This window comes from Anser anser (assembly GCF_964211835.1).
Source record: "Anser anser genome assembly, chromosome: 4".
Lineage (NCBI taxonomy): Eukaryota > Metazoa > Chordata > Aves > Anseriformes > Anatidae > Anser > Anser anser.
In genome coordinates, this window is record NC_139724.1 from 78,528,469 (window position 1) to 78,553,894 (window position 25,426).

A 25,426-nucleotide genomic window follows, 5' to 3' on the forward strand; every position below is an offset into this window, starting at 1 on the left:
GCCGACACAGCCTGAGAAAAGAGCCCAACGTCCAGACACGTTAGAACTAGGTCACGATACCCTGCTCCTCTTCCATTAAGTTACCGCAATGCAGAGAACCTTGAGCCACCTTCAGAACATCCCCTTACGGGAAACGAACGGCAACGCAGCGACCCAAATGGCTGCATCTAACCAGCTGGACTCCAACAGGAGAACCTCACGGGAGCGCGAGCAGACACGGGCCTGGAGGGCGTTTGCTCCACACAGCAAAGCAGGAGGTGTCCACCAGGACTGCCTGCAGCCGGGACCCTGCACGCACCCAGGACGGACACCGGAGGTCCGCTCAGGGACACGTCCAAGCTTCCCAGCCCTGCCCTGCCCTGCCCTGGTGCAGGACGCCGCGCGTCACTTCCCCGAGGGCATCCTCAGCCCCAGAGCCGCAGCCCTGGCAGCGCTCGGGCTGAGCAGAGAGGGCTTCCCGCTTCTCCGGAGCCAAAGCCCTGCGACATCCCAGGTCGCCCTCCAAACCAGCTGCACCCTTTGCTGCACCGCTGGGTGCCCGATGGGTCCACGAGCAGCTCACAGCTGCAGGGGGTGCTCGCCCCCTCCTCTCCCAGCTCCGACCCAGAGCTCGGCATTGCCAGCTCGGTATTGCTGCTGGCCCAGCAGCAAGCACGGCAGGGGCACGCGGCGGAGGAGAGAGGGGCCGCCCGCCCCACGCCTCCCGCCCTGAGCGAGGCAGGTGCTGGAGCCCGGGCTGAGACGTCTGCGCAGCGGGTACTGCGGAGCGGCTGCGGCAGCCGGCACCGACATTTCTATGGCAACTCCCTGGCACGCAGCCGGCGGCGTGTCCTGCCCGGCGCCACGGAGCAGCTCCTCCAGGGCAGCTGCTGCAGACGGCAGCGGCACCGAGCCCGCAGCAGCCCCGCAGCCCCCGAGCTCCACAGGCAGCCCGTCCCCTCCCGCGCCGCTCGGGGGGCTCCGGGCAGCGCAAGGTGCGCGAAGCGGTGCTGAGGCTGCGCACGGGGAGGCGCAACGTGACCTGCTTGTGTTTCACCCGCTTTGTATTTCAACCAAAGAACCAGCAGCGGGGGGAAAAGGGCCGGAGCATCCCTGCAGGAAGCTCAGTGAATGCTGCTGGCAGCGACAACGAGCCTCAGAGCGTGCTGAAAAGGAGGAGGCAGCACTGAACGCACGCCAGCGGCGTGCTGCGAGGAAGCAGCCGCAGGCCTCCGGGTGCCGCAGTTGCTGCTGGTCTCCCCCGAAGGTTTTAAAAGAAACCGGCAGCCCTGCAGCACACGGCGCGGAGCCTCAGAAAGGCTCCCACGTAACGAGGGGGCACCCGATTTAAAGGCTCCTCGTGCTGACCCACAGCAGCATTTGCTGAGGAGCCGTGCTACACCCAGAGGCTCGTTTGTTCCTCCTCCCACGGCTGCCTCCGTGCAGTGGCCCACGTCTGGTCTGTGTCCGTCCTGTGCTCCTGAATGCATCGCCCACTCCCAGCTCTCGGGACTTTCAACGAGGGTCTGACAAGCACCGGCCCGTTCCTCCTGCCTAGCCCCAGGGAGCTCAGGGATGAGGAGAACGACAGCAGGCTCCCACCTCCGGGAGCCGTGTAGCTTTTTGCACATTCAGCGCTCAAAAAGGTGAAGGCCATTAATGTAAATTCAGAAAACCCAGACCTCCAGGAGAAGTGGGGCAAGAAGTGCTTGCACTGCTCCACACAAGCTCCTCATCCTAAACGAGGATAGAATTTTGACAAGAAAAAACAAGCCTTCGCCTGGGAAGTCTGAACTGACAAACAGTGAAAAGAGCGTACAAACGCTAGGGAATATTTTTGTTTGCCATTAACATCAAGTAGACAAAAAGAACAGACTGAAGTCGCCCAACAGACTGGGCTTTTCTTTTTCTTTTGCTCTGGAGCAAAATGACACAATTCGGACCCGGGTACTAAGCCGAAGAGTTTTCCTCTTTCACATTAAGCCCCGCACCCCACCACCAGTGCTGGCCTTACCAGCGCCCCGTTGAGCTGCGGGTGCTGAGGGGACGACCACCAAGAGGCGGGGGCACAGCAGCCCCAGGTCCCCGCTGCAGCCCGGGGCTCCCTGGAGGAGGCGGGGGGATGCCAGGAGACACGAACGCCAGCTCACTTCCCCTCCACCCCGGGGACACCAAACGAAGCTGCCGGGAACACCCCCTTCGGAGCCGATCATCCCCCCTCGGATGCCTTCGGGCACGCTTGATGCGGCTGCAGGGTGGGTTTCAGTTGTGAATAAAGGGAAATTTTGGTTTCCACTGGCCAGGAAAGGAAAACAACAACAACAAAGGAAACAACCCTACTCGGAATCACTAAGCATGTGTTCAACAAATGCTCCACACGCGAGAAATCCTCAGCTTGGCACGCACAGCTTCCTGTCCTGGAGTCTGCAAACAATCAGACGGGTTTTCTTTTTCCCCCCTAAAGCTCCTAGGATCCCTAAACGTACCGCTAAATAATCGCTCAAAAAATGGGCCTCAAAGGGAGGCAAGCCTGACAAAAGGAAAAAAAAAAAAAAAAAAGAGTAGACTCCAAGGTAACAGAACGGGGCCGTTACGAAGCAGCCTGATGACAGGGAGCGAAGGAAGGCTCAGCGCGGAGCACAACGCGCCCGCAGCTCGAGCCCCCGGCGCGGGACACGCTGCGCGGCACGGCACCCGTACCTCTCTTGGGGACCTTCAAGGCAGCGGAGTCCGGCGTTTCCGGGGACGTGGTATCAGCTCCATCTTCAAACACCTGGATCTGGAAAAGAGCGCAACAGCCATCAGTGCGGAGAAGGGGACGGGCGACCACCTAACGCCCCCCTGCAGCAGGTTCCTACAGAGACTACAGGGTTTTTGGTGCACATTTTTGTTTCGGTTACTCAAGTTCAGATGTTTGGCCATCCTCCTTCCCGCAGGCTTCCTGAAAAAGCTGCGTGCTCACTTAAGGAAGAAAAAGTCAGAGCTCGGGATTTGACCGCCCAGAACATCGGTAGCAGCTTCACGGTCACCCACAGCGCCATCCGCTCACGGCCCCGGGCTGGTGACCAGGTCGCGTTACTGGCACCTGGCAGAAAGCTCCTTTTTATTTGTATGTTTTGTCTAACTAATTTTAAAACCCTTCTCCACCGTAAGGAAAACTGCTTTTCTCCGAAACACAGCAACTCCTGCGCTTCAGAAGGCCCAGGCAGCCAGCAGAGGGGTCGGGCTGGGTTTGCTCCCAGACGAAGCTGCCCGGCTCTCGGGGAGCCCGCGAGGCGCGGACAGGAACACCTCCAGGCCTGCGCTGCGCCAAGCTACCTAAGGGTTGAGGATCTGGGCTTTTCTCTCTGTCAGCTATTTCTGGACACACTTCTGCCCGATAAATATAGAAAACAAGACTGGAAAGGATTAGATCACTTCCTGAAAACCATTCCTCAACCTCGGAAGGCCAACACCACCTGAATTGTTCCTGACAGGCATTTGCCACAGCTACCCGCTCTGTAAAAGTCTTAAGCACGGGAGTTCAGTTTAAAAATAACATTAAAAAATAAAAATAAAATCCTGTAAACCTGCTAGTCACGGCTTTCTTTCTGGAAGACGCCCAAGTATCATATGCTTAAACGAAAAGAAGCAAGGAGACTGATGCCACAGGAATCATTACGACTGCACCAATGCTGAAAACACTCAAACCATGGTTTAAAAAGCGAGGGAGAGGCAAGTTTCCCCTGAAGTCATACAGAAAGCGCACTGCCGACACAGCCAGGTACGCCTGATTCCTGAGCAGCGTGGCGATGCAGACCTGCAGGGCCATTCGCTAACGGCAGCGAGACAGAAAGAGGCGAGGACGACAGGACGGCGACGTGCTGCGCCCTCGGGGTGCTCCTGGGGTCCTCCTGCAGGCGCCAGCACCAGACGTACCCGGAGATGGCCCAGGGCAAGAGAAGGGACTAGAACGAGGCGCCTTTGGTTTACGCTGGAGAAGCACAACTACACGCGAGATGCGCTGCAGAAGCAGGACTAAGCTGAGTCCCTCTGCCAGGCAGGAGCAGAAAAGCAGCTCCACCTGACGCCACAATCGGCGACGTTCCCACGTAAGCCGACGCACATCCAGAGCTACGGCCCACATCCGAGCCCCGGGCAGGTGCGACGCTGAGGCTGCCAGAAGCCATCGAGCCAGCCCCCGGTTGGAGATGCCCGCCCCAGAGGCACGGGGACCGCCCGTGGGCACGGACATCCCCACCGCTGCCGCAGCCCCGCGAGGCAGGGAGCGCTCCCGGCTCCCAGCCGCAGGGGCCCATCCTGCCCCCCGTGGGGGCACTGTGAGGGGCACGGGGCCGTCATCATCCCAGGGCTCCCGGGCCCCTCTGCCCCTTGGGCAGCGCAGGGCGCCGCCGGGACGCACCCCCGCAGCTGGCGAGGCAGAGCAGCGGGGAGCGGATGCACTGCGTGGGCTCGATCCTTCCCCCAAGCTGCGGCTTGCTGCAGGCAAAGCACAGCGCTCATCTGCAACCCGTCCACACCCGGCCTGGGACCCACCGCCGGGGTAGCCGCGGGAAGCGGACAGAAACGTGTGCCCGACTCTGCCAAAGGTCTCTGACTTTCCGCCAGTGCGTTTTTAAAGCTGAAACTCCAGAGCAAAGGAAAAGACCAGGAATACGGCTAGGCTTCACTGATGCTGGTATCACCAGCACTCATTTCTGGAGGCGTATTTTTAAGTGGAGAGAACAGAAAGTTAATCTTGGAAATTTCTTAAAAACATTTTACATGTGTCCAAGATGAGCTTACATGGACACAGTCCATCTGCTCCATGAGCAATGAGAAAACCACGTTACTTTTTTTCCTTGAGAAAAATCATCGCCATCCAGAGGTCTGACACTGCGTGTAACCACAGGAAAGCCACCCGCCACGCTGGAGAGACCAGAAATGAATGAGGGGAGGAAGCAGCAGACAGATTTACAGCTGAGAGCACAAGCAGAGCACTAACTCCACTGAAGGGAATCCTGCCATCTTCCATTTGCATCTAAAAAACAGTTCTTGAAAAATTAATGCCCCAAACCAGAGCGACCGTTCCAGATAAGCCCTTCGGGTACGGGCCAGCTCGCCCAGCCCTCGTGCTGAAACTCCTCTGGGAAGCTGTGCTCCTCGAAAAGAGGGCGCTGAGAAACGGCAGCAGGGAACCGAGCCACAGCCCCGCGCTGCACCAGGCACAAAGCGCTGGGCTCGCAGCCCGCTCCGGACACGCTCCTCGGAGACCGAGCTCGCTAAGTGCATGGTCTGAGTTTTTGGGTAGACCTGTGTGGTGCCAGGAGTTGGACTCGATGATCCTTGCGGGTCCCTTCCAGCTCAGGATATTCTGTGATTCTGTGATTCTGAGTTCACCCTCCCACCCCGACCACGGGCTCAGAGGGGCGGGCGGCGCTGCCAGCACCAGTTCACGTCTGCACCCCCAAAGCAGGGGTTTGCCCTGCCGCAGGGCAGAGCAGCGCAGAAGCTGCTCGCTGTCACCGTGGAGAAGCCACTCGTTTTTAAGCAAACTGTGGGCTGCTCAGCGGGGCCGCGCGACACAAAGACCCAAACCGCTGCAGGCGAGGCAGCGCAGCACACGGCTCCCCTCGGGCTGGTTCCCGCAGCGTGGCAGCTTCCACATCCCAGAAGACACCGCAGAGGACCTCCGGTTTGTCCCGCAAACACCCCAGTGCAATGCCACGCACAAGAACCTTTCCACCACCGTCCTCCGTCACCAGGTTTTGAGCTGGAAACTCCTCTGCGAGGCCCAGGGCGGGCACAGCACCTTGACCCCAGCACGCCAGCGCTGCCAGCCACGTGTCCACCAGACACCAGAGGCACCAGCAGACTGCCCCCTGTGCCAAAAAGCCCCCAGCACATCCCGGTCCCGCAGACCAAAGCTTTTAATTGTAACTCAGTACCAAGAGTTGGATTTTCTTTTCCAGCTGGCGGGCTAGGCTGAGAGGCAGGCCAAGGAAGCCGGGTCCACAAGTCCCAGCAGAACAGCCAGGACAATGTTCACTTCTCATCCGTGAACTGTCGCTGTGCCCCTGGAACCGCACAGGAACTGGTGGCCCTCCTGACGGCCGGGACAGGGGATGCCGGGGTCCAGCTCAGGACTCCTCTCCCAAAGCGGCCGATTATCCCTGCACTTCCGCAGTCACCCACTGCCAACGACCTGGAAGCGAGCCACCACGTCTGTGGGGCAGCAGGAGGGTTCGTGGAAGGGGAAACAAGCTCAGCACTCTGCTTCGAGCCAAGCTTAAAGCAATGGTTTTGCACTCAGGGAAGGAGGAAAGGAGCTGAACGCCTCTCGCTGCGACACCGTGCTTGGAGCACAGCTACCGGTGGGCCTACAGAGCGACGCCACCTTGCTGTGCTCGTGCTGCGTGAAGACTGCACGGAAGTTAAAAGGGAAGAGACTTGTCTGCACATAACTGAGATGGCTACTTCCTACCTGGGTGCACGGACAACGAGAGCTCACCGACCCAACACCCAGGCGCAGGTCCCAAACCTTACTGGGGATATCGGAGCTGGCAGCACGCTGAGGCAGCACGCAGCAGGCAGCTTTGTACTCCTCGTTTCAGAGCCGAAGTAAAACCATCCCACACTGTCTGGAACTCAAACTTTCTTCACCTGACTCACCTGAAAACACTTCACTACAACCCCCCAAGGCGGACTGAGATGCTCAATGAAATGGGCAGAGGGGATGAGCGCCAGGCTAGTACGAGCCACAGCTCTGGCACCGGCACTGCCTGCTGGTGAGGCTCGCCTTTGTGGCTGGAGCTGTTCTTTCCATTGCACAGTGGAAGACAGAGTCCCAGAAACATTAACGTTGTGCTCCCTGGGAGCGAAGGAAAAGCATTTTAACTCTCCCTTCAGTAGGTGCAGAGAGCCATTTTCCTCTATTCAACCAAGAAATCCACGAGCTACACAAGCACGGCAAGCTAAAGCTGCTGCAGGACACACGCACATGGGAGAAGCGTACCTGCGACTGCCGCACGAAGATGCCATGGTTTTCTTCACAGGTGAAGTATTTCCTGCCCTGCACGGTCCCATCGTTCTTGCCCTTGGCTTCATCCAAGATGACACCGACCCACTTCCCCGTGGCAAACAGGGTGGCACCAACGTAAGCCACAGTACCACGGTGCCCCTTCCCGATGACTTCTACTCTGGAGCCCACCTTCAGGGGCTTGCTGCTGGCTTCCGTGCTCATCCTGGGGCCGGTGCTGGACGCCTGCAGAGAGAGGACAAGAACAGCACGTTACATCCAGTCGGTGCAACCAGACGGAAGAGCAGCCTGGACGCCGGTGCCCTGTTCCCTGCACGGCGGGGTTCCCAGCGCGCGGTGCCCTCCCAGCACCCTGCCCAAAACCGAGGGTCGGTCCCCACTCGCATCGCGCTGGCCCTTCTCAGGAGCGAGCGAGACGCCCTCCCCCTTCCATTTTTGCTGCCCACGGGCATCACAAACAGCAGCAAAACCACCGACTGCAGCTCGTCAGCTTGCAGCAGACCCGCTGCACTCAGACCCAGTTTGTGCAGGTTTTAGAGGATCGCGGAGCAGCTCTGGAAAGAGCTGATCTAAGGGGCTGATTTTGGTGCAAGTCTCACTTGCCTCAGTGGTCCTGACTGCATTCTGCTTTCACTACGTCGGCAGCTGCCTAGGGCCCTCCAGCCTCTTGCACTACACAGTCGGGAACAGAAACCCCCGTGGTGGAGGAGCTCCGACAGCATCGTTTCCTACGCCTCGACCACGCGCCCTGCAGCCTCCCAGCGCTGCTCCGGGTCCCGCTCCCTGCAGGACCGCCAGGTCACAGCGCTGCCGGGCAGAAAATGCCACCAGGAAACCCGTTCGGCTTGAGGCATTGCCATCTGAAACACTTGGCCACGCGTACGTCACTCTGCACCCCCAGAAATCAGGCTTGCTGCCCCAGTAGGTGCCTCTCTGGTCAGGCGAAACCAAGCACGTCGACCAACTCCATTAGAGCATCGCTAAGGAGGAGGGTGAGGAACTCGATTACGGCGCCTGGGACCCTCAGCCTTATCTCAATTCTGCGCCCTCAGTGAAGTTTGTAAGGGGGGGCAGGCAAGACAGGCATTGGGATCTTCTCCCGCCACCGCCCAGGGCTGCCTCCTCTAAAATGCGACTGCATAAATAGAGGAAACTCACATTACATTGCCACAGAGTTAAATTAACCGTATACTTTAACGGTTTGAAAATCAGTGCTCTACTAATTGTCCCTCCTCAAATTTAGCCCTTCAAAGGCTCCTACTTCTACATATGATTTAAGGGAAGGAAGGGGGACAGCTGGCTGTTTGCTCAGTCGCACGGCTCGGTGTGACTGCGTCGTGCTGTCCTTACGCCAGTCCCCAGAACGAAGCAAACCTTGGCATTTACATCACCCCCTTTCTCTGCAGCTCTGTTTATTGTGCAGAAGATATTTTGTTTTGATTACTGCTGGGCTTGGCTCAAGTGAAAGAACATCCTCTCTATTCCGACGAGTGCACTGAGAGACGCGAAGCGGCAGAGGAGGGAGCAGAAGGCTTCTGCCACTCCTCCGAGCCATGGGCAGGAAACAGCTGAGCAAGGGCCGCGCAACCCGAGGGGTGCGCAGACGTCAGGCCCCAAGCAGCACTCCCGGCACGGCACTGGCAGGCAGACGTCCGCCAGAACAAAGAACCGACAGAGTTCTGAAGCTGCTACCTGGCACGTGCAGCAACCCAGATCACCACCGTCAGCAGACCAACCACCAAATTGCTGCCGCCCCTCGCGTACCGAACACGTTGGCTCTGAACGCAGAATGTCCCCACGGTGCTCAGGGCGTGCTGTGGCTGCGAGCTGGGACAGCAGCTTCCACACAACCCAATTCCACTTTCCGTCCAAATGCAATTGGCAGAAATCAAAAGCACAAAATCTCTTTTATACAAAGAAAATCGCTCATCAGTTTTAGCAAAAACAACAAACAAGACCTCAAATCTAAAAACTCACGCTACACATTCAGATAAATGTCTGCCAAAACATTGCATCGTTTCATTGTCAGGACCAGCAACAACGTTCTGCACAATACTTGGAGCTGTAAAAGCTGCGTCCCACTAGCTACAAAACGTGAGAGCACAGCTCAGGGAAAACAGCGGGCCTAGAGGTGGACAAGCAAGGTTCGCCATTTAAGCGGAAAGCTTCCTGCTCAGCGACGTACGCACCACCGCCGTCCTGCTGTCCACCCTCCCGACACCTGTGGGTCCAATCCAGGGGTCCAGACAGCGCTACATGCGGGGGCTCGGAGCTGCCCACGGCTTGGCACAGCTCGGCACAGCACAGCTCGGCACAGCACGGCACAGCTCGGCACAGCACATCTCGGCACGGCTCAGCCACCAGGCTGGGGCAGTGACTCCTGCGCCGCTGCTGCCAGCTGGTCGTGGGAGGTCTGCACATCAGCGCGTTGGCTAGGGAAGCTTTTGAAACAGAATACGTGTGGAGAAAATGGGGAAGCGAGACCATAAACCGACGATATCGCACCTGTAACGTCACCGTGCCATCGCCTCTCGATTTGATCCATAGCCTGACTAGCTAGCAGAACGCACGTAGCCTTACGTGAACTCATAGGGCAAAAAGTCGCTCCTTCTCCGCGCAGAAACTCAGGTCCAGCCCCGCAGAGCCTCTGCGACCCGCAGCGTTCGGGCTGCTGTTAGTTACTGACGACGCTCCCCAGGTCCGGCCCAGCCTGCGCCAGGGACCGCGGGCGGCCGAGGGGAGGCCCCCAGGCAGCACCGCGGTGCCGCGGGTCCCCGGGGCCGGGCAGGGCGCAGGCTGCCAGGCAGGACCCACGCCGAAGCCCTTGCAGGAGGGGCGGCAGGGGCAGGACACAGGACCACGCGGGGGGCCGGGGGCAGGAGCTGGGGGGGAGAAGCCCAGAAAGGCCTCGGGGAGGCAGAGCAGGAGGTGCAGAGTGGCAGCACGCTCAGCCGCACCGCGAGGGACGAGCTGAGCACCACGGAGCCCACAGAAACAACCCCGCCAGGCTTTCACCGAATTAGCTTCCAAAATGTTTGATTTTTGTTTTTTCTACAGCGTCAGCCTGCAGGGAGGCAGCAGCCAGACAGGCCGCAGGAGGCCATCACGCCTCCTCTGCCGCAGCAACACCACGCCTGGTCTCGGGGGCTGAAGGCGGGCATCTGGGGGGCATCTGGGGGGCACTTCTGCATGGCGCCGGCACCAGGGCCGAGGCAGGGCTCGGTCTTCATCACCTCCTCCCCAGGGCGCGACCAGAGCAAAAAGCACGCCTCGCAGCGACCAAGAGCCTCGACCTTGAAGCAGGCGGACGCGGCGCGGCTCCACACCACAGCAGCCCCCCGCCCGCCCCCCGGAGCGGCCTGGCCCGGGCACGCTGGCGCAGGGGCAGCTCAGGGAGCACCGGCGGGGCTGGGCGCAGCCGTGCCGCTGCCGCTGCTCCTCCTCGGCCCCGCGCGAACTCCCCAGGGAAGAAAATCTGGGACTTTGCAGGGAACAAGACTTTTTTTCCTTTTTTGATCCAAAAGATCTTCAGGGCCTGTCTTACAAACTATGCAGCAAAGATGCATATGGGGAAAAAAAAAAAAGGCAGCAGCATATCTTTGTTCTCTGCCAATGCCTCTCTAGAGACCACCCCTAGGGCTCAGCAGCGCGGCCGGACGAGAGGATCACCTCGTCAGCCCCTTCCGAGGTCCCACCACATCTTGTGGCTCAGTGTGCTCAGCGCGGATTTTCTGCCGCTGTGACGCCTTTCGGTGCCAACAAGGAGCAAGTGGCTGTGCAAGATAAAACCTCTTCCCTGCACCAAACCGTCCTGAGGCTGCAGCTATACCCAGTTACTGCAGCAGAAAGATGCTAACGGCAGGCTTTGCCGAAAGGGAACAATGGGAAAAAAACAAATAAACCACTGAGGCAGATCAGCGCCTGGCAAGCTCGTTATACCACGGCCGCCCTGGCACCGGAAAGCCCCCGCTTTGCTGTCAAGCAACTGGAAAAATCAAAATGCAGGCAAAAGCCTCCAGGACGTGCCATTTTCCTGACTCCGAACAGAAATGGAGCACAGGGCTGCTCTCTGTAGCCGCATAAACAGGCAGGCCACAGTAATTCATGTCACCAGAGCAAAACGCAAGATTATGTGAATCTATTGTAAATCTCTTGAGTAGTCTGAAAAAAAAACCAAAAAACCTGCCCCCTCAGGCGGCGTTCCCTTGTGCAGGGTCGTTCTAAGCGAGTTCTAGCATTTTCCTCAGTAAGGCAGGCAGGGCTCCGTACTCCCTCACCGCACGCAGCCGCACAGGCAAAGCACCTGAAGGTTACTTCAGAACTGGCACAACACAACTGGCAGCGCGCAGGAGCCGAGTTCCCCTTGGAGGCCCCCAAGGACAGCCGGGAGGACGGATGCGCACCCCGGCCCGCCCCGCGCGGGGAGCTGCACCGCACCGCGCCGTGCCAGCGGCCAGCCCGCGGCACCCCCCGCAGGGCCGCTCATCGCAGCGGGTCGGGGCTAAGCCTCCAAGCCCTGAGCACGAGCAGGCTTTGAGCCGCGGGGTGCCCAACAAAGGCTCACGTACACCTTCCAGCGAATCCCTGCAGGTGCCTGGCCCCGGGGGTGCACTCGATGACACCCGTCCCGTCCCGTCCCCTGCTCTGGCCACCAGCACATCACCGCGTTTCTGTCCTGCAGCAACAGAACCTCACCCAAGGCGGCCGGTCCATAAAACCGAGGAAGATCAGCCTTGGGCATCCGCTCCCCTCCCCAGCGCTCACACTCTTCAGAAGGAGAGCGCCGAAACCTGCCCCGCTCCGCCACACGGCTCCAACGAGCAGAGGCTGAAGCAGCACTCTAGGGCCGTACCGCCAGGTCGGGCACAGCCGACAGCCAGGCCAGCAGCCGCCTCCCCGGCTCCTCCACGTACCGACTCCTCCCGCAGCTCCCCATGCCCCAGCCAGGGCCCCGGGGCCCCTGCAAAGCGCCGCCAGGTGAAAGCAGGAGAGCGGCCGCCTGCGCTCGGTGGCACGTCCCCGGCACAGGAGGCCACGGCCCCGAGGGCGCAGGACCCCAGCGCCGGCCTCCTGCACGCCGGCAGCCTCCGCCCCGCGGGGACAGCACCCCGTCAGCAGCAGCGGCACCTAAAGGGCTTCTGGCTTCATGTACCCCCCGACTCCCCGCCACCTGCGTGGACACAGGTCAGCCTCACGGCTTGTCCTTCACTCGAGTCATTAGACGTTATAATTAACGCAGCAGCGTTAGTGGCACGCGGGTATGCGTCACCTCCAGGAACGACACGAGCCGTTAACGTCTTCCTCACGTCTGTGATCTCACTGATGCTGAAAGAGAGACGTTAATGCGATTCAGCCTAGCAGAAGTAGGTACGCGTGTATTCAGTCTCAAATTTAAAATTATAATAATTTCGTAAATCTGTCAACTCAGCTTTCTTTTTAAGAAGCAGGTCGGAAGCTCGCTAGTTTCCCCGTGTCCCTGTGCTGCGCCCTCCCCTGCCGAGCAGGTCGGGAACTCCGCAGAGCATCCTTTCAGCTCCCCGGCTGTGCCGAGGCCCGAGCCTGGCGCTGCCCAGCCCCGCTGCCCCCCCCGGCTCACACAAGGCACAAACCGTGCCTCGAAGGCCCAGGGGCTCCTCCGCTGCGATCTGTGGGGCTCCAGAAGGTGACTTCTAGCGAGACAAAACCCATCCCGAACAGAAGGGCAACAACAGGACCGACTAAAGAGGAAGATCCCTAAGCTGCGGGTTCTTTCAGAGCAGGACTTCCCAATGCACGGAACCCCTGAGGAACCTTTTTACAGTTGTATCGGTACGAGTACAGGCCAAGGACTGGCACAGGGAGGCTACAAGTCACTGCCTGGCAGCAGGCTCTGCCTCGGATGGAGCTCCGGAGGCCGCAGCGACCGAGCGCCCCATGCATCTTGTACCATCGTCCCCAGCTCGCGTGGGGCTGAACCGGGGTGTAGGAGCCGCGCTCGTGAATCCTCGCACCGCCAGATCGATGCCACGACGAAGGAGCTTTTTGTGGCTGCGTGGCCGCGCCACCGAGCCTTCCGGAGGGTCTGAGCTGAGGGAGCTCTGGTGGCGGCAGAAGGGCGCACTCGAGGCGGCCGGGAGAAAGCCCCGCTCCTCCAACGCCTGCGCGCGCTGCGCTCCTCCACCCGCTGGTCTCCGTGCGGGGCAGGAAGGCCGCCCCGAGGGCCGCCCCAGCGCCTCCCTGGCGGCAATCAGAGGACGCGTAGAGGTGGTGCGTGGGGACGTGGCTCAGGGGAGACTTGGCAGTGTGAGGGTCACGGTCGGACCTGCCCACCTCAGACGCCTTTTCCAGCCCAAATGACCGCGAAGCTATTCCCGGGAGCCGCGCAGAAGGGGAGCCCCAGCGCCGCACAGCCACCGGACAGCAAAGGCCGCCCCCAGGGCGCTCAGCACCGGGACACCCGCTCGAGCAGGGCTGAAGGAAAAGGCCGAGCCTCCAGGGCACGGCGCGGCTACAGCGATGTGCAGGGGAAGACCCCAGACCCTCGCCCCAGAGGACGCAATCCGCGGGATGCCCCCGGCGCGCGAGGAGCTTCACTCGCCCCGCCGCGTGCCGAGACTCGGGCCCAGGGGCGCCGCGCTGCCCCCGCTCCAAAGGGGCTCCCACGCCGTGTGCTCCCTGCTCAGATGGTGCCTTCGATGCGCGTGAGTGCTGCCACGTCCACTGCCAACCTCAGCCTCTGCTCCCCAGTGTAGCACCGAAATACAGAGAGCGCAGGGCGCTTCAGGGCCGTGCTGCTGCTGCGCAGGTAAGCCTGACGCTGCTGCCTGCCCAATGTTGTGGTCCATTTCTCTGCGTCTGTTTGGTAATCAGCAGTAATTTTTACGCAAGTGCTTTCCAAATCTTAACGTTCAGGAAAGATGGGAGAGCACAGAATAAGCCCCCTAACACATTCCAGCCCTTAGGACTGCTCGCTAACTTTTCTTCACAACAAACTCCAAATAAGCCAGGGGGACAAAGCGCGGCGCTCCAATGTGAGGATGACGGTGCACGCCCGTCACCACGGCCTCAAGCTGAGCAGGCCGCGGTAAACGGCCCAGGCATCTCCCCAAAATCCTGGAGAGCGCACAGCTCGGGTAACGCGCGACAACGTTGCTCCGACCAGAACGGGAGGAAGCAACCCAGCTGGAGCCGCGGAGAGCCGGGTGGGGCACAGGCCGGGACCGCCGCTCTGCTCGCCCCAGGACAACACGGTGCTGCAGGGCTCTCTGCTCCGGCACTTCACTCCGTCCCGCGCCCCGTGCTGCTGTCTGTGCGCCACACCGGAGCGAGCACCAAGCTGGCTGCCCCGACGAGCCAGGGGCCGCCCGCCCGGCCAGACCTGAGCCCGGAGTTCCCAGAGGGATTAGAACCAGCGCCATTACCGCAACTTCAGATCTAAAAAGGGGAGAAGCTGTGCGGGCTGCACGTACTGCCTTGCCCCATCGACCTTCCCAGAGGGACAGCCGCTCGCTCAAAGCCTGACGGGGAAGGGCAGAGCCTGGCTGGGGAGCCCGTGGGGGTCTGCCCCATGCCTCCCGGCGGCAGACGTGCCCCCCACCATCCACGGGGTGAGCAGGGGGGTGAGGAACACCACGAAGCTTGGGGACGGTCACCTGGGCGTCACGCTGCCCAAAAGGGCTGCCGGTGACCCAGCCCAGAGCTTCCTTGGGTTCTTCAATAGAGGTTCCCCTCTGATCTCCTCCTGAAGCACACGGGCAGAGCTCTCCGGGCCGGCGCTGAGGCTCTGGCAGCAGCGCGAGCACCTCAACATCAGCCCCAGGTGCTCGGTGCCCCCATGCGAGCTCCTCCAGCCGCCCCCCCAGCACTCCGGACACCCGAGCTTTGGGCACTCGGAGCGCTGTGCTGCCGGTGGGTGAGCAAGGCTGCGGGGGACCTCCGGGCTACGGGGAGTTCCAGCAGACCCACACGAGGGCAGAGAGAAGCGGCTCGCGCCCTGACAGGCTCCCTGGGGCCCTCAGGAAGGCTGTTTAGGCACCAGCACGGGCAGTTCAGGACAGCGCACGCCCATCACTCCCATGCAGCGGTGGCCAAAAGGGCGAATGAGCCAATAAATTAAATTAAAACAGAAACCGGCGGCCAAGCGGGGACCCGCAGGCACAGGCTGGGGGGAAATGGGGCACTGGGGGCGCAGCCGCAGGGCGTCCTTCCCCCAGCCGCCCGCCAAGCTGCCGCCACCACCCCGACTCCCCACACACAATTCCCTCCGTTGTTTAACGATGCTGATGATTAGCCACTGAAAAATGTCTGTAATTTCAAGTGACTTAACTTGTGATTCGAATGCGATTTGGGTCACTGCTGTGCTTCACCTGAACATGACGGCTTCAGCGCTTCGCTGCATCGCAGGGGACAGCCCAAGGAACACCTACGGCGTTCCTTCCAGAAGCCAGGCACGTGGGGACGCCTCCCTCCGAGCAGACACAACTAGTTGAACCTCAAACCGTCATTCAGAGCGCAGATCAAAAGTTTCAGGCAAACCAGGAACACGGCAACTGCCTCCGAAAGCTCCCACGATGAGATTCGCAACCACAGGTTCAAACGCTTCCAGCCTCAAACCCAAGAGGTGCCCCAGCACAGCCAGAAGGCAGGAGGACCTGCCGGTAACCGCAGCGCCTGCTGAGCCCAGCCACGGCCAGGCGCACGACGTTGGGTGCTGCTGTGCCGCCCCGGCTCGGCGGGGGGACTGCTGTAGGGTCGGCGGCACAGAGGCAGAGCCTCGGCGGTGACAAGCAGGTGGCTGCTGGATGCCCCGCAGATGCACCGCGGGGCCCCGCGGGGACAGAGCCCTGCTGCACGCCCACCGCAGTCCTGCCGGACCTCGCCTGCCCGAGGCTTGGAAGCCAGAGGGCAGAGGCAAAGGGCTCAGGCATCACGAACACAACGGCACCGGGCGTGTGTGAAAGGGCCTCGCCGAAACCCTCACGCAGCCCGCCGAGTGCCGGCGGGACAGCCATCACCCAGCCCGCCCAGCAGGGCAGGCTCGGCTTCGGTCCTGCAGAACCCATTTCACAACGCAACTCGAGAAAGCCCCGCGGACGCCGCCCGCAGCCAGCGGCCGTCCGACCCGGCTGAGAGGCAGCGCAGCCACAGCACAGTACTGCCGGCACTCCGCCTGAAATTCCACCTCTTCGCCCCGCTCCCCGCACCACAACGGGGACGCTGAGCAAATGCAGACTCCCGGGGCCGAGCGGTTGGAGGTGGCAAGCCGAGGACATCGCTCTCCCAGCCCACCATCGCCGGTAAGGCTCTCAGCCCCTCCGCAGGGCGGGCGAAGCAGCTCTCCGGCCCTGCGCTGCGCCCGGCATCCTCCGGCCCTCCGCATGGAGCCGCTGCCTGCAGCGGCCCTTGCTGCCACCGCCGCCTCCGGCCGGCCACACAAACAGCCCCTCGGCAGAGGCCGTGTCCACACGAGCCCCCCCCGGGCCAGGGCCCACCCGGACGCCCCCTCCCCGCAGCCCCGGCCTCGCGGTGCCCGGCCCGGCCCTGCGGACAGGGAGCCCGCGGCCAGCCAGGAGCCGCGGCGCTCCGCCGAGCTGGCGGCCGCCGACACCGCGCTGCTGGTCCCCGGAGCGGCGAGCGACCGGGACGCGGCGTCATCGCGCTGCCGAGGAGGCGCAGAGCGACAAAGGGGAACTCGGAAGCAAGGCCTCGCCGCGAGGCCGGTGCCCGGCTTCAGTTGCGCTGCCCACCGCACAGCCCAGGGTTAACTGCAGCACGGGAAAACCTGGAAATGGTTTCAGACACTCGGAGGGTCGCTATCTCGCCGCGCAACCTGGAAAATAAGCAGACGGGAAGAAAAAGCCCACGGTGGAGAAAGGAAAACAACCCAGAATCTTTGTGCTGAAAAGCCCTAGAAAGATTCTGTCATCACCAGAGGCTCAGCTGACACCTCGCTGCATTATCCGCGACAATTACCGGCACAGAAAGCCTAATTTAAATCAGAAGGACGCGGCCACCACCATAATTCAGACAAATTTATCCACCCACCGCATATCTGAACAGATACTGGTGGGGATGAAGGCATCGCATTCAGGAAATAAGAAAGCACGGGAAACACAATCTCAATTTCAGCACAAAAACAGACGCAGTTTCACTGCAACAGATAGCGTTACGGTGCAGAACAATGTCTCACGGCACAGCCAGGAGTTGGTAAATAAGTTTCCCTCCCCCCCAACTTACCCGACTGTACGTGTGTCTCTTGCTCTGGGCCATGCTGCCGCCGGCTTTTCTCTTTATTTCAAGGCTTTATTATTTCCAATAATGCTCTCAGTTCATGGCTCGCAGCGACTCAGCGGAGGCTTTTCACGTTTCAGCTGATCTCATCGTCCCTGCGCCCCCCCGGCGACGCGCTGCTGGGTCACAGGGAGAGGGGAGAGGGCCCTTTTCGGGCGGAGGATGCTCGGATCGGGGCCATGCAGGAATCCAGCCCAGCTGACGGAGACTACTCTGCGCTACTGCGCTCCAGGCTTGTCACCGCGCCGCCAGCGCGCTGGGTCCTAACGCTGCCCGGCTGCGGCGGGCACCGCAGGAGGGTGCTGCAGGAAGGCCCCGGCGGGCACCGGGCGCTGCCCCGCGCCCCCCGGGCTCCTGCTGCTGCCCGAGACCCGGGCACCCCCCCCGGCCCTCTGCTGCCGGCCCCGGGGACGCAGCAAGGCTGCGGCGGGCGCGCCGGCCCCGAGCCACGTCCCAGCCAGCGCCCAGCGGGGCTGTGGCAGCCGAAGGGTTAATCCGTCCCGGATCAATACTTGCTGTCCGATCCGGATAGACGCCTAATTAAAATCATCGGCCCCCCTTCCGAAGCAGCGTTAATTGCTGCCCCGGCGGGGCGGAGGGGGGGGCCCGCAGGGTGCCCCCCAGGCGGCTCCCAGCAGCGCGTGCGGCGGTTCCAGCAGCCCGGCGCCCGTAGAGGAACCGCCCGGCGGCACCCGCAGCTTCCCAAGCGGGCGCCAGGGAGCCCGCTGCTCCCGCCTGCGCAGGCCGGGGACCAGGGCTCTGCAGAGCCCGGCTTAAGGAGCCGGCCCGGCGTCCGCACCCGGGGTCCCTCGGCTCCCGCGTGGCCCCGCCGGGCGAGCGACGCCCCGGGGCGACACGGACACCGGGCCTGCGTCAGCCACGGGACGGGCTCAGCCCGGCGAGGGCAGCGTGCCGGGGCCAGGGGCTGCCGCAGCGCCCACCGAGCTCCACGGGCGGGCTGCCAGCGCCCACCGTACTTCTCCTCCGACGCCGCGCCACCCGTCGGGCAGGCACGTGGCGTCCAGCGAGCCTACCCCCTGCTCCTGCGGGAGGCTGGCACGAAAGGGGAGCTAAAAGCTGTCGACCGCTTCCTCACGCCTTCTGCAAGAACGTGAGCGTCTCACTCCGTCATTTTTCCTCCTCTCCGGGCCGTTTTAAAGGACGTACAGAAATCCAGCCCAAAAATTATTGGGAAGGTTACAAAAAAGCAAGACTGCCCTCCCGTTCCCCTCCGCTCTGTCAGTTCCAGGACAGATCAAGGAGAGCAGATGCAAAACCTGCATTATCTGAACAAGATCCAAGCGAAACACAACCAAAGTTGGTCAAACACAACAACAGCATGAAAAACCAACACCAGCATCAGCTCAGCCAGCCCGCGGGCTGGGGCAGCAAGGGGCACCCGCCCGACACGTGCCTCACGAACGGCGTTGGGTTGTTGGGGCCGTCGGGTCCCCGAGGACCCCACAAACACCCCCCGTCTGGGACGGCCCAGTCCCCACTGATTACCGGGAGAGGGAAGCTGCAAAGCAACATCCAGGAGCGCTCCGACGCGCTGCCTGCTCCCGTACAGCCGCCTTGTCCCGGTCACGTCTCTCTCTCCAGCTGCTCAATACCAAGCCAACATTTTGGGGCGAGATCGCAAAACCCCGCACACCGCAATCGGTAAGTGACACCGGGCGGCGTGGGGCCCCGCTGGGTGGGTGCTGGCAGCCCCGGGGATCTTCGTTCACACTGCAGGAGAATCCCAGAGTCATGGGTCAAAGAAACCCCCTGGCCGAAAGCAGCCCCCCCTCAGCCTTCCCTCGTTCTTCTGCAAGGATTTTGTCCGCGTTCGGGCTGCCCGCTCCGCCCCCCTCTGATAAACACTGCACGGGTTTTATTCCCTCACAGAAACGCCATCAAGTGCTTTTAACCAGAGGCGGAACCACCAGTTCCAGCCAAGCGCTTTTAACCGGAGAGGGGAGCGCCACCTGCGCCGCGGGAAGGCTCCCGCAGCTCGCTGCCAGCACCTGGGAGGCTGTGCGGGAGGGAGCGGCGCCGCCCCGCTGTTGGGTTCCCTTCCTCGGCCCAGGTCGTCCAGACCTCGCCCCGCGGCAGCAGCGGCCCCGGGCGGCTCCCCCGGCGCTCCGCCGGCAGGCGTGCCGCGGGGCAGGGCAGCAGCACGGCTTCGGGCGTCCACAAACTCACTGTAAGGAGGAAAAAAGGTTCCTGTGACGAGGCACGGGACAGGCTCGGGAGGTGTGGATTCTGAGCGCCCTGGTGTTTTCTTTCCTCCTGCGACCTCCGGGCCTCCGAGGCTGGCGCAGAGCCGAAGCGGCAGCCGGCTGCGGTGCGGAACGGGGAGGGCACGGCCGGCACCGGGGCCACTGGGCACAAACACCCGCAGGGCGCTAACCCCACACGCGGCCGGCGCTGGGTGCCGGGTGCGCTGGGAGGGGCCGGATGACAGCAGCGAGGTCGGGCCGAGGACGGGGATGAGAACCGGGGAGCAACTGCAGAATCTCAGGGGGACCTCAGGAAGCGCAGCCCGGGAACAGCGGGGCGCTCCGCTCCCCCTCCGACCGCGCAGCCCCTGCTCTGCCTGCAGAGCCCCGCCAGCAGCAGGACGCACGCTGGAACAGGCAGAAGGCGCAGGTACGGGGAAGGCTTTCCTCTCCCACGGCCGGCTGCGGCCAGCAGGGTACGTCTGCCATTTCAGGAGAACGCGACAAACGCTGCACGGCTCATGCCCCCCTCCTCCCCGTCCCGAAGTCTCCTCCCCGACACCCGAGGTGCGAGCAGCTTCCAGTAAGCGTGGGCACTGAATCGTTAACGTCAGCTTCGGGGCAAGTTAGAGTTGCGTGGGAAAGCTAAGAGCACGTATGCGAAACCTGACAACATTTGATGTGTAAAACAAGCCTACAAGGACAGTAAGACAAAAGGGAATTTTAAGCTTCCCCAGCGCATCCAAAAGCTGCAGAATAACTGACAAAAAAAGGGAAGAAGCCTCGGTTTCAGGTCACTTGCGGCTAAATCACACCTTCCAGCGGGAGGCGTCCCTGCCCGCGGCAGGGGGTTGGAATTGGATGATCGTTAAGGTCCCTTCCAGCCCAAACCACGCTGCGATTCTGTGAGACTGAAACATTAGCAAACACTGGAGCTACCTGCCCTAGCACGGGCGGGCTCACGGCACCCGAGGCACACTCCCCCCCACGACCCCAGCGCTGCGGCTGGAGCCCGCCTCCGTTTTCAACAGGACCACGAGGCGGCCGAACGCCGGGAAGCGGCCGCGGCTGCCCAGCAACGCTCCCCCGGGGCCCCTGGGAAGCTCCCCACAGAAAAAAGCACCCACACGGCCACTGAAAGAGGTCGAGAACGAGAGCACGGCACCTGCAGCGCACGGAGCACTCTGCTGCTGAAAGGGACACCGAGGGGCGGCGGCGTCCAGCCCCGCCGTAACCGACCACCGCCCGAAGCCGGAGGCCAAGGGGCAGCGCGGCCACGTCGCTGACGGCAGAGCGCAGCCAGGCCGCGGGACGCCGGCTCTGTCTTCACATCTCCCGCGTCTGTGCTTAAAGCACAAACAGAAGAGCACGGGCCCTTGAAAACGGGTTTGTGGATAACCGTGCGCCGAGCATCGCGCCCGGTGCCCGGCAGAGCGGGAGGGACGGCTGCGCCTCCAGGGACACCCCGCTCCCCGGGCACCGCAGCGAGCTGCGCCACGCAGCCCCCGCTCCACTCCCCACTCCCCACGTGAACTTCAGGTGAAACCTGAACCCTGATCAAAAGACAAGAAGCCGATGTTTGACAGCACTTTTATTCGTTAACTAAAACTGCGTCGCGTGGAAACGTGAAGTTTTCTGTAATTAAAGCGCTTTGAGGCAGCCTTAAGCCACGGATGCAAAGAAGAAAAATACCTGCGAGACGCGGCTGCCCGCCGGCCGCTGCGGGACCAGCAGGCTGCAGCCCAGGGCCTGCGCCGTGTCGCAGTGAACAACTCTTTCCCCTCCCACCCCAAACTCAGACAGTCATTTTCGAACAAACTGTGTTTCGATCAAACAAAATAACTGAAACAAACAACCCCCCGGTGCTTCCGGGGACTGCCGCAGCTATCAGGAGTGCCGCAGCCCGGCCCCACAAAGGCACGCCCGAGTTTCTGACTCGCGTTACAGCTCTGGAGTGACCCCGTGCGTGAATTCCTTCCACGAGCTTGGCTCAACAAACCACAGACGTGTCGGCCTAAAAGAGGCCGCGCTTCCAAACGACACGCGATGCCCAAGGAGCAGGCAATGACACCCGAGCGGCACGGCTGCCCCGCCGTCGGGGCTGGGGCTCGCAGCCCCCCGATTTTGGGGGGCACCCTCGCCTGCACCACCTGCTCCCAGCCGCGCCGGAGGGGCCTCGCGCCCAGCCCTCACCCCGGCAGACGCCCGGCGCTCGTTCCTTTGCCAGCGCCGCCAGCCAGCAGCAGGCAGCCCGCACGCCCCCTTCCCACCTCTCAGGGGGCCGGCAGCAGGGAGCGGGGCGCCCCAGAGCACCCGGGCCAGGCAGGCGCCAGCAGCCCGGGCACCAGGGCAGGGCGCGGGGCCGCGGCCCCGTTTCGGGGTGGTAACACGCACCTCAAAGTGAGAGCTGACCGGGTGCTGGCTTGCGGATCCCACTCAGGAGGCGTTTATCGGCGCGGGAGGCTGAACTAGACCAGCATGGGGCATAATTCGCACATCGGGGTCCTCCTCGCCCGAGCTCGCGGCAATCTTCCTTCGCCTGCAAAAGAGTGGAAAATGTCACAAACCCCGCACGTCGCTCCTCAGGGATCGGCTGGGGCTGCCCCTCCCCGTCCCCTGGGGGCCGGGCCCCACTGCGGGACACCCCCACCCAAGGGCCCCGCTGCGGGACACCCCCACCCAGGCCTCCCCGAGCCCCGGGAGCCATCCGGCAGCTGCCCCCGCTGCGTGTAACGGCGCCCGTCAGAGGACGGCCACCACCCGGCGGCCAAGGAGCACACAGGGAGGCCAGGCCAGTAGCCCGCGTGCTGACGTCGGGACAAGAACCAGCCCAGAGCAGCTGCAGCACCAAGAGCCTAGCTGCTCCAGGCAAACCGAGCAGGAAGCCCACAGGCCTTCCGAAAACTCCTTGCTTTTTATTTAGGAAGAGCAAGATGTTACCTTACTGTGCTCATATTTATATACACACACACACAAAGCTGCTTCAGCACTGCTTTCTGACTCGTAAGTGCCTGAGTCTGCCAGCAATCCTGCTGAGAAAAGAAATCCTAGAGATGGCACGTCAGGCGTCTACCTTCACCGCGGCAGTACAAATCCAGGCCAGCCCTGCTGGGTTCAGGACTCCCTAACGAACTCTCAGCTACGCACGGCCCTCGGGTGACCAGAGGCCGCCTGGGGTCCCTTCTGCTCTAGCCCCGGGCACGCAGAGATCTCGCTCTGCCCGCTCTGAGCCCCGCTCTCAGCCATGAGCCCACCGCTGCCCAGCGGCACAGCAGCACAGGGGAGGCAGATTTCTGTCCCAAACTGGCACAACAGCCAGAGCAGATCCCAGCGCCAGCTCCTGCCCCAGCACTGCCAACGGCAGTACAGCCGTACCTCCCGCCCCCAGCAGCCTCCGGTGCGAGCCCCATCACAGAGAGTCTGCGGGGCCGGTAAGCACCTCACCGGGGTCCTCACGTGGGATAACATCCAGCACCGAGAACAGCCATCGCGCTGCCCTGTGAACCCTTTGTGCTTTCCAGGGGCCTGCAGCCCTCACCCTAATTCAGACCGCGGCCTTTGGGGACATCTCTCGCCCCGTCCCTGCGCACCCACAGCGCAGGGAGGTCCTGAGCCACTGCAGACCGCAGCGACGTGCCCGCCGGCCGGCCCCACACACCCTCCCGTACGGGTGCTGGCCTCCCAGAACAAAGCACCTGAGCCTGCATCACGTGCCAACAGCATCAGATGCCAAAAAGCGTCACCGTAACTGCGAGCGCCCCACAGCAGCAGAGAGGCTCGCGGGACAGGCAGGAGCGCGGCGGAGAGCTGCCACAGCCGGTCTGCCCTCGCTGGGCACAGCCCCTGCGACACCGCCACGGGCGCTGAACTCCGCTCAGCGAAAGCGTTGGAGCGAGCCGGGCACGGTTCTGGGGGCCCCTCGCCCGTCCCTACGCCAGCTGACAGAAGCGGGTGAGCGGCACGGCACCGCTGGGGCAAAACACAGCCCTGCCTGCGTGCAGAGCCCCGGAGAAGGGGAGGCAGCTGCCGCCAGGCACAGCACCGTGCCGTGCCGTGGGGCCCCGGGGCAGCCCAGCCCGGTGGCAGCCAGCGCCAGCCCCCGGCACTAGGACCCCGCGGGCGCTGAGCGCTGCGAGCCTGCGCCCTGCACAACTGCAGCATTTCCCGGCCGAGCGGCAGCCGCGCAGCGCCGCAACAAAGCCGGGCAGCGCCGCGCCGGGAGCTGGAAGCCGACGGCGCTCCGCGTCCCTCACGGCCCGCGTTCCGCCGTTTGCTCCTCCGCCGACGCCGGGCCGCCAGCACCGCAGCCGCCGCGCCTCGCGGGGGAGCGAGCACCGCAGCGCAGGATGCCGCAGCCCCGCCGCGTCGCCCTGCTCGCAGGGGCAGGTCAGTGCCGGCCGCCCGCTGGTTATTTCGCAGCTCGGTATTTCACAGCCCAGCTCCTTCCCGCAGCTGCCACGGGTTTTGCTCGCCCCAAAGCTGACGGGGACGCGCCCGCTCTGCCTCGCCGCCGCAGCGCTGGGAGCCGCCGCAGCCGTTTGTCGCTCCCGCTCCCTCCGGGACACTTCGACCAAAGTGCTGGGAAAGCAGCCGCCGCGTTTCAGCGCCCACACGGCCGCCTTCGCTTCCCTGTCAGATGCAATTACCCTTAACAAACTTCTCTCCTTTGCCAAATTATGGAATTCCTGACCAAGGGGAGCCCGTTTCTCCCGGCGGCACGTAACTGCAGCTGCCCCCCCGTACCGAGGGCAGCACCCCGCCTCCCGGGCACGGGGCGGCGTCGCCCTGGCCCTGGGTCCGCTCGCCACCCGGAGTCACCCGGCCAAAGACCCAGCACAACGCTCCTCGTTACGCCGACAGGAAAATCCTGGCCAGCTACAGCAACCCCTGCGCGTTCACTGCCAAGTTTTGTCCTTGCCGTTCTGTGATTGTCAGAAAGTTTTTAAACAAGCAAACAGAACCCTGCGAGCTCCTCAGGAACAGGAGCAAACACCCCCGCGGTTCAGCTTCTGCGAGCCCTGCTTGGGACCTGGGGCTTCAGCAGGCGTCGGTACGGCACGGCCGTCACAAGGACAGCCTCTGCTCCCGGCACCGCCGCTCCCGCAGCCCCCCGGCCATTCCGAGTGGCAACGGCGAAGAACCGGCCGCCGGCTCGCTGCCGCCCCGCTCGGCTCCCAGGAGGGTCGCGGTGCCTCGCCTTTAACCCGGCACGGAGCCCCCGGGGCGCCGGGCAGCAGCGCGCGGCCCCTGCCCCGCCCGGGAGCTGAGCGGAGAAGGGACGGGACCGGCCGAGGCCGCACAGCGAGACCCGCGCGGCGCCCGGCGGGACCGGCCTGGGCTGCGGGGGCGACCCGGGGAAGGCCCCGAGGGCCCCGGCCCGGTGGAGGGCTCCCGGCAGGCCCGGGGGGCCGGGGCCGGGGCCGGGGCCGTAGGGACGCGGCTCACGGGGCGCCCCCGCGGTACCGCGGCTGTGAGGGGGGTGCCCGGGGGGTGCCGGTAACGGCCGCAGCGCCTCCGGCCCGGCCCGGCCCGGCCCGGCCCCGCCGCCCCCTGCCGCCGGCGGAGCGCTCGGCGCAGCCCGGACCCCGCGCGGAGGGGCTGGGGGGGGCTGGGGGGCTCCTCCCCGGGGCTCCTCCCCCACCCCCGCCCGCCCGGGGGTCCCGGTGCCGCCCCTCCCCCCGCCCGGTACCTGCCGTCGCCGCCACCGCCGCGCCCCGCGCCCGCCCTCGGCAGTCGACGGCACCGCCCTGCCGCCAGGCCCCCGCCAGGCCCCCCCGGGGCTGCCCGCCGCCACGCCGCTCCGCAGGGCCCCGCGGCCGGCAGCGTAGCGGGCCGTCAGGCGCGGCGCGGGACAGCCCGGCGGGGAGCGAAGGGCGGAAGGGACCTGAGGCCGCGCGCAGGCGCAGTGCGCGGGGTGAAGCCGGCCGGGCGCCGGGGCGCTCCGTGGCGGGGGCGG

General features: G+C 63.3%; 1 protein-coding gene across 8 annotated transcripts in view; it reads right to left on the reverse strand.

Annotated features, from left to right (window-relative positions):
* The window catches only part of DCTN1 (dynactin subunit 1), a 68,937-nt gene extending 43,625 nt beyond the window's left edge, over positions 1–25,312 (reverse strand). For 5 of the 8 annotated variants that reach the window (XM_083832798.1, XM_083832796.1, XM_083832795.1 and 2 more), the window contains exons 1-3: positions 17,213–17,471; positions 6,974–7,222; positions 2,680–2,758 (exon numbers count right to left, since the gene is read on the reverse strand). In XM_083832798.1, the coding sequence (XP_083688924.1) occupies positions 2,680–2,758; positions 6,974–7,222; positions 17,213–17,245 (361 nt within the window). In that variant the 5' untranslated portion in view covers positions 17,246–17,471. Of the gene's footprint in view, positions 1–2,679; positions 2,759–6,973; positions 7,223–17,212; positions 17,472–21,864; positions 22,010–25,159 lie in introns of those variants that run through there. The other 3 variants (XM_083832800.1, XM_083832799.1, XM_083832797.1) reach the window with 1 other exon arrangement.
* Positions 25,313–25,426: the final 114 nt, after the last annotated feature.